Below are 13170 nucleotides of genomic sequence, written 5' to 3'. Positions count from 1 at the left end.
ACTCTGTTTCTTTTTGAAAGGCGGTGTTGTGAAACTGGCTCAGGCATGTAACCAATGAGGTCAGTGTGTGACCCAGGGGGAAAGAAACAGCTTAGTATTTGGAATCAGAAAAACTCACTGGTTAAAAAAAAGTCCCCTGCTAGCTGTGTCTCCTTGAGAAACTTACCTAACCTCTCTGAGGTTCCATTTTCTCCTCCCTAAAACTGGAATCATAGTAAAACTCTGCCTCACAAGCTTATTGAGAGTTATTTGAAATAATGCATGTGAGAAGGCTTTGTACATTTCAAAAGGCAACGTAAGTGTCAGATTACTATTAGCACTCAAGTTTCCGACTCCCAGTCCAGGGCTCCTTACAAGAGCTTTTTTGCCTATGTACTTTAATAACGAAAAATTAAGCCCTGGTTGTTTTAGACTGAGGAGCAAAACGGTCAGCATCAGTAGATCTACACATCAGTGACCCAGAACAGCTTAGAGACGACAGAGAGCCCAAAGTTCTGCTGTGTGCTGAGTGCTTGGGGTGACCTGCCTCATCGTGGGCTTCGGTAATTTGATGGCCCCATTCCCACAGTGAGAGTGAGAGTTCCTGGCTGTGGCTCTTCTTAGAGGGAGGCCACTGTCACGACCACCATCCAGGCAGAGTCCTTCATGGACAGTTTTCCTGGAGAAAGCGATCCTCAGGCCGTGCAATGAGCAGGTAGAGTCCATACCACCAGGTAGAGTTGCCCCCGGCTCTTCCCTTCTCTCTCAGCCTTTCCTCCCAAGTGTTCAATGTCTGGGTCCTGCCGAGAGCCTCTGCCAATTGGCTGCTGCCCTTTGGAGCTGTACGGTACCATTCCCTTGATCTGGCATCTTTGCAGATCAGGCTAGGCCTTTGTAGCCATCCCAGGTGCTTCTGCAGGCAAAACGGAAACCCTCAGCTCCAGCTTGAATTCTTAGTAGTCATCCCCACATCTCCTTCCCCCGTGGGTTTCTCCAGGCCTGGTTCTCAAATCCCAGAGCAGGTTGCCTTGACCCTCCTCAGCCTTTGCACCACTCCAGACAGGCGGGCAGGCAGAAGGACTGGTTTGGGAACTGCTGTTTACATCTGTGTATCCCTGTGTCTGATTCGCCTCCACCTGTGTGTGGCAATCCTGACAGTGCCCATGGGGGCCTCTCCACAAGGCTGGAGGCGGGGTGGATGGACATGATTAGGTAGTGGGCCGGGGTGGGGGGCGGGGACAGTTATCATGGTTCCAAACCTGTAGAGCATGTCTTTTCAGCCTGGATTTGATTCGTTTGCTCCTTTGTTCCTCCCCCTTTCACCCAGGTCTGCAGTCAAATCTTCTCTCCTTTCCACAGCAGCAAAGCTCTCTCCTCCTCCCACAGACGGGGCTTGGCCTGGCGTCCCAGGTAAACACCCACGTTCTTCCTGTCCCAGCTCCTGACAGAGTTAAGCTCCTAGGCTTCCCCCACCCACTATACGGTACACTTACCCCTCTGGGAAGAGGGAATCGCGAGGGATTATCCCAGTCGGCACGGGGGCAAATTCAAGCCACAGCCAGAGGAGATGAGGGACCCAGTATCACTGGTGGAGCCAGAATTAGAAGCCAGAGATTTCAGCTCCCGGGCTAGCCTGCTCTGTGTGCAGGCATTCCACTCCCGCCCCAGTCAGGCCCTGGCATCACTCCTCTGAGAACCTGGGATCAGCCAACTTTCCAGGGACGCCAAGGTGACTGCCAGCCCTGCCCAGGTGCTCTCAAGCGCCGAGGGGGAGACCAGAAGCCCAGAGACCTGATGTTCTGAGAGCACCAAGCCAGGGCCTCTCATCTCTGGGCCTCTCTTAAGAACTGCTCTTCTAGACTGCTTCCTGGAGGGGACAAAGCGAGGGTCAGGAGGACGGAGGCCTGCGAGAGGGCCCTTTGCAGAGCTGCCGTGGTGTCACACAGCACCTGTTTTCCAGGGAGAAAAAAGGCACCTCTTCCTCTGGCCAGACGCGGCCTCACGCCAGGGAGTGTGGCTTGGCGAGGGCAACAGGAGCTACACTGGAGCTGCCACTCCTCCCCTTATCTGGGTGACCCGGTGCAGTTAACGGCTGCACTGCTGCATGAGGCGCCTCTGCAGAGACGGACGTGTGGAATAGTTGGGAATGACTGCAGAGCCCCTAATGTCCCTTCTCGGGGCTAAGATCCCCGTGGATCGATCACTCAGGGCCCTGGCTTTACAGGGCTAGAGTCCAGTGGAGGCCCCTGGAAGGGGGTGGGTGCCCCCTAGTGGCTAATAGAAATGGGGACACCAAGAGTCCTGAGCTCTTGGACCTTCTCCTGACTGCTCTCCGAATCGCATCATCACAGACTTAGATCTGGAAGAGATCTGAGAGAGGGTTCAAGATCACCTCTCGTGTCTTATAACACGAGAGCCGGGCGAGACCAGAAGCAGAGAGACTGTTTGGAAGGTTATTAAGATCATCCTGGAGCAGCGGCAAAGGGACTGGCTTTGGGTGGTGGCAATAAGGGTAGAGAGGAGGGGCTGACAGGGGATGTTGGGGAAGTTGACTCAGTGCCATTCGGCCGCTGATCGGATGTGAAGGGAGTAGGGGGAAGGTCTAGCAGAGAGCTCAAGACACGTTTGTGGGATGAAAGAACAAATGAGTTCATGAAAAGGAAGGCTGAGAGAGGACCGAGGCCTTGTCCTGAGGGTCTGGTCCACGCCACCTTCTCTCCCACAGAACAGGATCAAAGCTTAATGGTTTCAAATCATTCTGTTCTAAAAGACCCTCCCTCGGGGGAAAAGAGTCCTTAACTTCTCTCTGGTCATCACAAGGCGGCCCGTCTGAATGGGAAGCCTGAATATCTTGGAAGAAAGGAGTAAAGTTAACCCCAGTCTCGGAAAAGAGTAAACTGGAAAGGAGTGAGAAGAGGGTGGACTTAGACCATGCCATCCACATCGGTAGCAGCCCCTGCCCTGGACACAAGCCCATGAGGACCCCAAGCCTGATGGGTTTCTGCTTCTTCTCTGTGGACGGGTTGGATTTATTCCTGACCCCAAATGGGTACAACATGGATTCTAGGTATAAGGGTCTGTTCTCCTATGAAAATAAACTAAAGAAAGAATATCTCCTGACAACGACAAATGAGATCAAGGTGTGCTTAGACAGCACTGGAATACCTCTGATTAAAAAAAACAAAAACCAAAATACTCTCCGGAAAGAAGATGATTGTTTAGAAAATAAAATGGCAGTCATAAGAGTTTGGAATTTTGTGGAAATTCCATTAATGCAGTGAATTTCAGATGCCCTCTGTTATCTTCAGTTAATGCCTGTTGAACACCTCAGTTACTTTGCTTTGTGGAAAAGAACAGGCAAGGCAAACAAACTTTTCCTTGTCCCGTTCTGAGATCTGTTTCAGGGATCTTTGTAAACGAGTCTGCTAGCTCCTTTTATGGTAGAAATCTGAAAGGAGGAAGTTACCTGCTCAGACTCAAATAGTGAGTCATAGACTAAAACCCAGAAAGGCCACCTCCCTGTCCCGCACTCCTACTGTTTCTACCCCAGCTACTGCAGCTATTTGCCAGTCCCTTCATGGAGACTCCAATTTCCACTTGCACACCATCGAAATCATAGGAATCCAATCTGTCATCCTCTAAGTGGACCTGTTCGTACAAAATATCAGGAAATGCGTTTGATCTGTTGACTGTTTGTGCGTTGGCTTGGTGTGTGTCTGTTCTTAGGCAGTTGGGTGCCCTGGGGTGCCAGGATCCTCTTTAGAACCGCATCTGGAAGCATCCCAGCATCTCCCAGTCCCCAAGCATCTCCCCAGCTCTGGAGGAGCCGATGAGCCCAGTGACCTGGAGGAGCTGGAGAAGTTTGCCAAGACCTTCAAGCAGAGGCGCATTAAGCTGGGCTTCACACAGGTTCGGTTTGGGGCAAGGAGGTGGAAGAACTTGGGTCGAGTGAGTAGAGACTGGGGTTCCCGAGTGGAGGTTTTAAGAGCTCATTGTGTTTGGGGCAAACCCACCGTGTTCCTGCGTCCCCTGAGAATGGGGCACAGTTGCCGTTGGTATGGAAAATGGGAACACCACTGGTGGAGGGGAGAGGAATGAGAGCCAGGCAAGGAGCTAGGCCCGAGGGCACAGCGCTCTCAGAGTCCAGGGAGAGAAATAACCAAGTCTCCATCTTGGAGGGAAGAAACTGGAAGGGAGCCACGGTGAGCAAAGGTTCGCTGGGTGTGGATAGGCGCTAGGATGGTGAGGGATGTGGACAAAGGAGAGAAGGGGCCTACCTCTCAAAGTTCTTCCCTCTCCATCCCCGCGTGCAGGGAGACGTGGGTCTGGCGATGGGAAAGCTGTATGGCAACGACTTCAGCCAGACTACCATCTCCAGATTTGAGGCTCTAAATCTGAGCTTCAAGAACATGTGCAAGCTCAAGCCACTGCTGGAGAAGTGGCTGAATGATGCAGGTGGGCCTCAGGGACACGAGGACGGATGGAGCCTTAGGAGGTCTGCAGGGAAGGGGGTGGTGACTGGTCCGGGTTGGGGCTTGCTTGCTTTCTTTCTTTCTTTTTTAAACAACATTTTAAAATTATTATTTATTTCTTTTTGGCTGCGCTGGGTCTTAGTTGCAGCATGCGGGATATATTTTTTAGTTGCAACATGGACCCTTAGTTGCGGCACGCGAGGTTCTTACTTGCAGCACGCAGACTATTAGTCGCGGCATGCATGCGGGATCTAGTTCCCCGACCAGGGATGGAACCCGGGCCCCGTGCACTGGGAGCGTGGAGTCTTACCCACTGGACCACCGGGGAAGTCCTCTGTGTTGGGGCTTTTGGCAGTCAATACATAGCACCCTTTCCTCTCCTCCTGAGTCTGGAACCAATTGAGAAATAAGACACAGGAGACAGCCAAGTAGAGATGAAAATGTCAGCTTCACTACTGATAAAGCGCATGGAAGACATAGCTTTAGGTCTGTGGCCACGAAGACTGCCCCATTTTATTCCCTACCCCAGACACACCCAGCCTAGACCGTAGGACAGCTCGCCAGAGACAAAGGTCGGGTCTGCAGAGCAAATGCACTTACCCAGAATGCTGTCTGGACTAGGTCTAGGTCAGGGGGTTAGGGAAGTAGGTTCTCTAGGGTCTCATGGCTGGGAGGAGGAGGCAGTAGGCACAACGCAAGATCTTCACCTGGCGAATTCTTGAGTAGGTTTTCAGAGGGAAGGGAGTTACTCCAAGCTAGACTGGTTGGGAAAGGCTTACAGCAAGAGTGGGGCTTGCAGGAGGATTCAGTCAGGCGTGGGCGGCCAGGAGGTCCGGGTTGTAGGCCAAGGGCAAAACCTTTGCAATAATGAATGGAAGAGTTTGGTGTCGTGGCATAGCATGGGACAGGGTTTCTCAACCAAGGCACTAGCAACAGCTTGAGCCAGATACTGATCTGTGGCGGAGGCGGTCCTAGGAACTGTAGGCTATTCAGCGGCATCCCTGGTCTCTACCCACTAGATGCCAGGAGCACCCGCCCCCTGTTGACAGGTGTAAAAATGTCTCCAGATACTGCCGAATGTCCCCTGGGGGAGTGAGGGTGGTACAGAATCTCGCCCCAGGTTGAGAACCACTGGTCTAGGAGCAGAGCCAGTGTCAGGGCTGGGCTCTCGTCTGTAGTTAATGTGGGTCAGTGGTTACTATGGAGAGAGAGGAAAGTGGGGTATGGGCAGCCAAGGGTGTGACCCTCTCGGAAGGTGCTCCACGTGGAAACAAGGGAGGGGGTGAGGAAGCTCCCCAGCCCGCCCCGCCCCACCCCCACCCATGGAAGGCTGATCCCTCGGCGGTTTTACTGGAGCGCCGAAGTGAAAGAGGTGATCAGAAGGTCTTATCTTCGGGAAGAGATCTTGCGGATCATTTCTTGTGCGATTCCCTGGCTGCGCCTGAATCCTTCCTAGGGGACATCCCCGCCGACCCCTCATACAGCCTCAACCCCAACACTCACACGGAAAAGGAAGTGGCTTCCACACCAACATTCCGCCACCAAGTGCCACTGCCTTTAGCTCAAAACACCAGTCCTCATTTTCCTCGGGATTCACATCCAGGCCTGCTTATAAAAGACAGGCTCATGGGCGTCAGTCGTAGGAGCTCTGCCTGCCCCCACTCACACCCACACGTGCCGCGGATGTCTGGACGTCCCCGAACCATGACCGCAAACGCTGGAGGCACGGCAGTGAGAGGCATAGAGGACCTTTTGCCCAGAGCAACGAGGGGAAGCAGGATTCTTGGTCTGTCTGGTTCCCCTGTGTCGGGGAGGGGGCTGCAGAACCTGCCGGGAAGGGTCATTGGACCCCAAGTCCATCGAGCCAGAGCCTGAACCAGCTGCTTTCCCTTCCCTGAGCCTCCTCTGCTCTCCCCTCCCCACAGAATCCTCTCCATCAGACCCCTCCGTGAGCACCCCCAGCTCTTACCCCACCCTCAGTGAAGTGTTCGGGAGGAAGAGGAAGAAGCGGACCAGCATCGAGACCAGCATCCGCCTGACTCTGGAGAAGAGATTTCAAGATGTGAGCGGGCCCTTTGGGTGGCGACGGGTGGGCCGACTTGCACAGAGGTTGAGCAGACGCACACAACCCCCCCGGCGCCACCCCTGAGCCCCCATGCACCTGCCTTGGGAAAGGGTCGGGACACATAGACACGCTCCCTTTCCGGGTGCCCCGGTGTTTGAATGAGAGGCTGGGTTCCAGAAACTTCCTCCCCCACTGACCCTTCTCGCCCTGACCTCTGTTTGGTGCCCATTGTCCCTCGAGCCGGGAGATTTAAAGACAGGGGTATAGAATCCCAGAGGAGAGTGTATCTCTGTATCCAGTTGAGATAAAGGGAGCAAAGCCAGGGCATTGTATATAAATTCTTTATTTTCTTTGCATTGTTCTGTATTTTTCAAATTATATATATAATAAATGCTTGTTGTAAACAATTTGGAAAATGCAGGGAGGCAGGAAAAAAATCCACCACCCAATGCCATCTAAATGCACGTCCTTCTATTTCTCTCTTCTACGTATATTTCAATATTTGTAGTCATATTACGTAGACACCTTTTTAAACTTGCAGCAAAAGTATATTCTTGAGCCAATATGTGGACACTGATAATACCAGTTATGTGCTCCGGGGGAGCTGGGGAAGAGAAGAGGGATAAACAGGTGTGGTCTAAACAGCCTCTAATCAGGACCCCTTAGGTACCAGCCTCCAGAGCTTCCATCCACACCACACGGTCCCTACAGGGCTCGCCTGTGGCCTAGTTCCACCTTGCAGGCCCCAGACCTCCAGGACTCCTGTCTCTCCAGCAGACTCTCCAGCACATATGACTCAGGACTTGATGGCTGCATCCTGCTGGCAGGATGACAAGACCTGGCTTTTCCTTCTGATTAAGTTTCTGACAGCAGCAAGAGTAAGGGAGGGTGCAGAAGAGAGAGAAGGGAGCTAAGATCAAAGACTGGGTGGGGGTGGGAGGGGTCAGAACAAAGGAGTGATGGATGTGTATTGGAACGTGTGTGTGTGTGTGTGTGTGTGTGTGTGTGTGTGTATTTATTTATTTATATACACACATGTCTCCTTTATAGTCTTGATGGGTCCTCATGTTTTAACTTTATCATTTCCTATTTTGAGGTAGGCAGCAAGAAATGACGCAAGAGAAGGGTATCAGATTCTGAGGAAAGAACAGAAGGGAGCGTGTGTTCTGGGGATTCTGCCTGCCCTACCTAACTCATCAGTGGGCTCCTCTTTTCAGAACTTCTGAAGAAGGAGCGAGAGAAGAGCCTCCACCCTGTGTCAGGCCCTGTGCTTGGCAGTTTATACACATTTTCTCATTTAATCTTCATAATCATCCTATACGGTAGGCATTATTTCTCTCATTTCATAGATGATAAGACTGAGGCTCAGAGAGGTTCAGAAAGTTTCCTAAGGCCACAGAGTAAGTGCTCAAGCCACTATTCCATCGTAGGTCCAATTCTAAAGCTTTTGCTCCATCTATTGTTCTATCCTGCTTCTTCGGAACATCTGTTCCCCACGCACAATTCTTGATCCTATTCCCTTCTCCTCCTGACTACTCTATCTCTTTGGTTTCTGTAGAATCCCAAACCCAGCTCAGAGGAGATCTCCATGATCGCAGAGCAGTTGTCCATGGAGAAGGAGGTGGTGAGGGTCTGGTTCTGCAACCGCCGTCAAAAGGAGAAGCGAATCAACTGCCCTGTGGCCACACCCATCAAATCACCCACGTACAGTTCCCGGCTGGTGAGTGGCCAGGAGCCAAGCTGCCCACCAAGCGCTGGGGGAGATAAAGCCTGGAGGGCAAAGAGTCCTCCCCGTCCTAAAGAAGACGGGGGTTGAGGAGCAAGGAATAACTATATAAACAAAGAGAGGCTGTATACAAAATATATATAATATAAAGAAGAATAAAGAAGGATAAGGAGATAGAAAGTGATTACGGGGAGATGCTTTTATAGTAGAGGGGTAAGAAAAGACCTCTCTGATAGGGTGACATTTGAGCAGGGATCTAAGTATTGAAAGGGAATGAAATATCTGAGGGATAGAGTGTTCCAGGTAGAGAAACCAGAAAATGAGAAGACCTGACATGTTTGAGGAACAGCAAGGAAGCCAGTGTCGCCAGGGCAGGGTGAGGAAGGAGGTGAGAAGTGGGAGGTGAAGTCCAAGAAGTAACGGGGAAGTAACAGGAAGCCATTCACCGCGGTCTCGCAGGCCATCGAAAGGACCTTAGCTTTTAGTTTGAGTGAAATAAGAAGACACTGGAGAACTGACATGGGCTGCTATGTGGAGATTAATTTGTGTAGAGGCAGGATACCAGCCTGAGAATTACAACAATCAGGCTGAGAGTGGTGGAGGCTTGGGCTAGGGTGGAGATCATGGTGGTGAGGAGACGTGGCTGGATTCTGAATGAATTTCAACCATGAGCCAACAAGATGAGCTGTTAGCTCAGATATGGAGCGTGAGAAATGAGGCCAGGATGAGCAGCTGGTTGGACGGTGCTACCATTTTGGGAGATGATGAAGACTGCAGGAGGAACAGGTTTGAGGGGGAAAAAAGACTAAGTATTCAGAGCTGGTCCTATTAAGTTAGACTTACCTCCTAGGCATCCAAGAGGAAGGGTCATGCAGACAGTTATATCTGTGATTCTGGGGTTCAAGGGGAGAAGTCAGGGCTGGCAATAAGTTGAAGTTCAGGCAGAATGGGAAGTTTGGAGGATACGCAATGTCTTCTCCATCTAGGAGAGAGATGGTGCCTGGAGGGTGCGGGGGGGAAGGTTCTTCTTCAACCCTAGGGATGGTGATGGTTGAAGGTTAAGGGAATTGGGGATAATGGTGTTGTCCTCTGTCTTTCAGTACTCAAGGATGGGTGAAATTCAGCCTCGTTCTGGGTGGGACATAGCGACTTCATAAAACTATACTCTTGTTTATTCTTTCACCAAACATTTATAGACCATCTACTATGTTTTGGTCCTTGTGCTGAGTGCTGGGGATGCACAAAGAAGTAATATTTGTTCCCTGTCCCAGAGGACCTCACTGCCTAGCAGAGGAGACAGACAAATAAACAAATGATAAACAACACGATGATTTCTCTTGGAGAACTTAGGAGTAGCAGCTAACAAAGCCTTGGGAGGTGGTGGTTAGGGAAGGCTTCCCCAAGGAGATAATTAATACCTGAGCTGAGTCTAAAAAGACAAGGAGGAGTGAAGAGGCAAATAAGTGAGGGGTGGAATTCCCCCAGGGGGATAGTATGAGAACAGTGGTATGGAGGAGGGAGAAGAGAGCACATGCACGGAATGGCCGGTGGTTCCACGTGGAGGAATGTTGAAAGATGAGGCTGGATAGATCAGCAAGGGCCAGACACAAGGGGCTGTGAGCGAGGCTAAGGAACTTGAAGCCCTGGGGAGTTGCCGAAGGACGTGAAGGAGGGCATTAGTGTGATCTGATTGCTTTTTAGAACGATCACTTTGACTGTAGTTATAAAGGGTGGTTTGAGAGGCATCACATCTGGTTTCAGAGAGACCAGTTAGATGTGACTGCAGTTATCCAGCAGTGACCTTATAAGGGCTGAAGCAAACCCATTTGGTAAGAATGAAGGGGATGGGAGAGATTCAGGAGATAATTAGAAGGTAGAATTATTAGGTCTTGGTTAATAAATGGAAAACTGGGTGGGGCAGGGAGAGCGAGAAAGGAAAGAGAATACTCTGAGATGACTCTCAGCAGTCAGGCTGGGCTGATTGGGTAGAAGCTGGTGCTGTAGACGGAACAATGAAACACGGGGGGAGGAGCTGGCTTAGGAGCAGGAAAAAATGATGATTTCAATCCTTTACATCATTACGATATACAGAGAGGCCTGTGGGACACCCAAGTGGGAATGCCCCGGGCACTTGGAATAATGGGTCTGGGGGTCAGGAGGAAAGGCTAAGGTAGAGAAATGGGCTGGGAGTCGTAAGCACACAGGTGGTAGTTGGAATCCTGGGTAAGGAGGAGCTCACCTGTGGAGTTTGTACAGAGGAAGCAAAGAGGAAAGTTGAGGTTTCAACCCTGGGGAACACTAGCTTTTGAGGGATGGGCAAAGGGAGAGCACCAAGGAAAGAAACTGAGAAGGAGGAACCAGAAAATGCAAAAAATTGCAATGAAGTAGATGGAGGGGTGATGCAGATGCGAAGAGCCCTGCAAGAGTGCTTTGGGAACACAGATAAAAGACCCCCAAATCAGAATGGGGTGTGGGAGGGCTAACCCCCTGATTTGTTTGGAGAACAGATTAGGAGTTAGCAAAAAGAACAGCATAGCTGGCAGAAGGAACAGTGTGTGAGAGGCATGGAATTATAAAACAACGTGATGCATTTGGGGAATCACAAGCCTTTTGGTCTGGCTGGAGCTAAGGGTTTAGGACTAAGAGAGGTTGATGAGAGCTAGATCATGGTGGGTCGTGGATGCTAAATTACTCTCAAAGATATGAAGAACCGTTGACAGTTTTAGGTTGGGGACAATGTGATATTCATTCACCATTCCTGTCTTAAATACTTACTGAGCACCCACCATCTGTTTGGCACTGGGATATGGTGGTGCACAGGATACTTATTGGTGATCTCTGCTGAGAGTCTAGCAAGGAAAACAGACATTAAACAAATGCAATTTGTGATGAAGCCTCCAGATAAGATGTGTGGGTATCTGAGGGACCTAACTTAGCCCAGATGTCAGGGGCTTCTCCAGGAATGATGCTCAAATTGACAGCAGAAGAAAGAGTAGACTTGAATGGGGAAAAGGTCTGAGTTGCAGTGGGAGACAGGATGGAAGGGTGGAGATAGTGTCAGGAAGGACATTCTATGCAGAGGAAACTGTGTGTACAAAGGTTCTGAGGCTGGGGTGGGTGGGGAGAGGAAGAAAGAAGGTTGGAATGGAACCCGAGGAGTGAGAGAGAGTGTGTGAAAGAGGAAGCTGCAGTGGTAGGCGGGGGAATCATGTAGGGCATTGTAGACCATGTTAAGGAACCTGAACCATGTCATAAGAGAGTCAGAATCTTTAAAGATGGGGCTTTGTTTAGAATAGATGGGAGGCAGTTATCACTTTGGTTCAATCCCAGCCTGGGACACCAACGTGGAGGAAAGTGGTGGGAGGCATGGAGGTGCCGTAAAGGAGTGTCATGGGTTCTCATCGTGCATTCAACACATATTGACTTAACACCCGCAAAGTTCCAGGCACTGCAGTAGACACTGAGGACACAGCAGGGGACCACGCAGGCATCATCCTGCCCTCATGAATTCCCCAGCCTAGTGGGGGAGAAAGATGTTAAATAAATAATCACATTAATACTTGTGGCATCCTGAAGGAAGACTAGAGAAAATGTTCTAATCCTGTCTTCTCCTCAGGTCTCATTGGGACACTGTCCGTGGGACTAAGACATAGTTCCTTCTGCTTCTGATGTGAAATGATCGCTAAGATACACAGTTAAGGGGAAAAAAAAGAATGAGACAGAGAGAGAAGGAAGGAAAAGAAAAAGGCAAAATATATTTCAGACCAGTGTGCACAGAATGCTTCCATTTATATACAAAATGTTAAAGGAACCACATCTATGTCTGCTTGCATATGTATAGTCCATCTCCGGAAGGAAGCAGAAGAAGCTGGTCGCAGTGACTAAATCATTATTTATTTAAAAACAACAACAAATGTCTGGGGGTGTGGCAGCAGGGAGGGGCGGAGGAGAAGAGAGAGGGAGATTATCAATAACATCTCTTACCTCTTACCACGCTGCTCCACACCTGTCTCCACCCTTGGTGGGCCCCAGCCGACTGAGGACGCTCCTTGTAAAAGGGCAGGTAAACGAAAGCAGCAGAACCATTGCTGATTAATTAGGAAATGAGTACATGCTGCATCCTGTCGGGATGGGATGTTCCAAACTGGGGAGGGGAGGATGGCCAATCCCAGCTCCCTGAGCAGAACTTCCTTGCAAGGTCCTTTGTAAAGGTCGATCTGAGCGTCCCAGGTCAGCATGAGAAGAATAAGGGGGAGGAAAAGTATGCAGGGTTCAGCTCAAATGAAGAAATAAACAGTTTCTAGCTGGAAACACACGACAGTTGACAGCTTCCTGCTGGAAGGAAGGGAGCTAACAGCCGTGCGCCGTTTGCCAGGCATTGAGTTGGAAGCTTTACGGACATTATCTCATTAAATCTTAATTAAAAGAAAATATGAGGGAGGTATTACTGCTCTTTTACGGATGAGCAAACCAAATCTCAGTGGGGTTAAGTGACTTGCCCAAATCACACAGACAGTGGTGGAGCCAGGGCTCCCCCCAGATCTGTTGGGCCACATGTCTGTTCTTTTTATTATATCTTGTTCCAGGTTGTGCTAGGACAGTCATGCTGAGGGAGGGGATCCCTGAACTGTGTGGGAGGTTAAGCCAAGTCATCTTAGGTCCCTTCCAGACTCAGAGCTGATGATGCTGTGAGGCATCCAGGGCGAGATGAAAGGCTTCAGAGACCGCAGTTCATCTCGTCCAGTTACCTCGGGAGAGTGGATGGTCTACTCACGTGTCAAGATGGGAAGCCTGAAACAGGGTGGTGAGGGCTGGGGGCTCTGCTGCCCTGAGCAAGTGCAGGGGTCTTTTAAGAAAGAAGAAGAGGGACTTCCCTGGTCCTCCAGAGGATAAGACTCCACACTCCCGATGCAGGGGGCCCGGGGTTC

The 13170-nt window shown here is 50.5% G+C and overlaps 1 protein-coding gene across 19 annotated transcripts in view; it reads left to right on the top strand.

Annotated features, from left to right (window-relative positions):
* The window catches only part of POU2F3 (POU class 2 homeobox 3), an 83499-nt gene that overhangs the window by 63305 nt on the left and 7024 nt on the right, over positions 1 to 13170 (top strand). For all 19 annotated transcript variants that reach the window (XM_073808084.1, XM_019941758.3, XM_019941756.3 and 16 more), the window contains 5 exons: positions 1307 to 1389; positions 3706 to 3888; positions 4293 to 4434; positions 6377 to 6513; positions 8075 to 8236. In XM_073808084.1, the coding sequence (XP_073664185.1) occupies positions 1307 to 1389; positions 3706 to 3888; positions 4293 to 4434; positions 6377 to 6513; positions 8075 to 8236 (707 nt within the window). The remainder of the gene's footprint in view (positions 1 to 1306; positions 1390 to 3705; positions 3889 to 4292; positions 4435 to 6376; positions 6514 to 8074; positions 8237 to 13170) is intronic.

This window comes from Tursiops truncatus, chromosome 8, assembly GCF_011762595.2.
Source record: "Tursiops truncatus isolate mTurTru1 chromosome 8, mTurTru1.mat.Y, whole genome shotgun sequence".
Classification (NCBI taxonomy): Eukaryota; Metazoa; Chordata; class Mammalia; order Artiodactyla; family Delphinidae; genus Tursiops; species Tursiops truncatus.
This window is presented reverse-complemented; position numbering and strand designations above follow the sequence as displayed.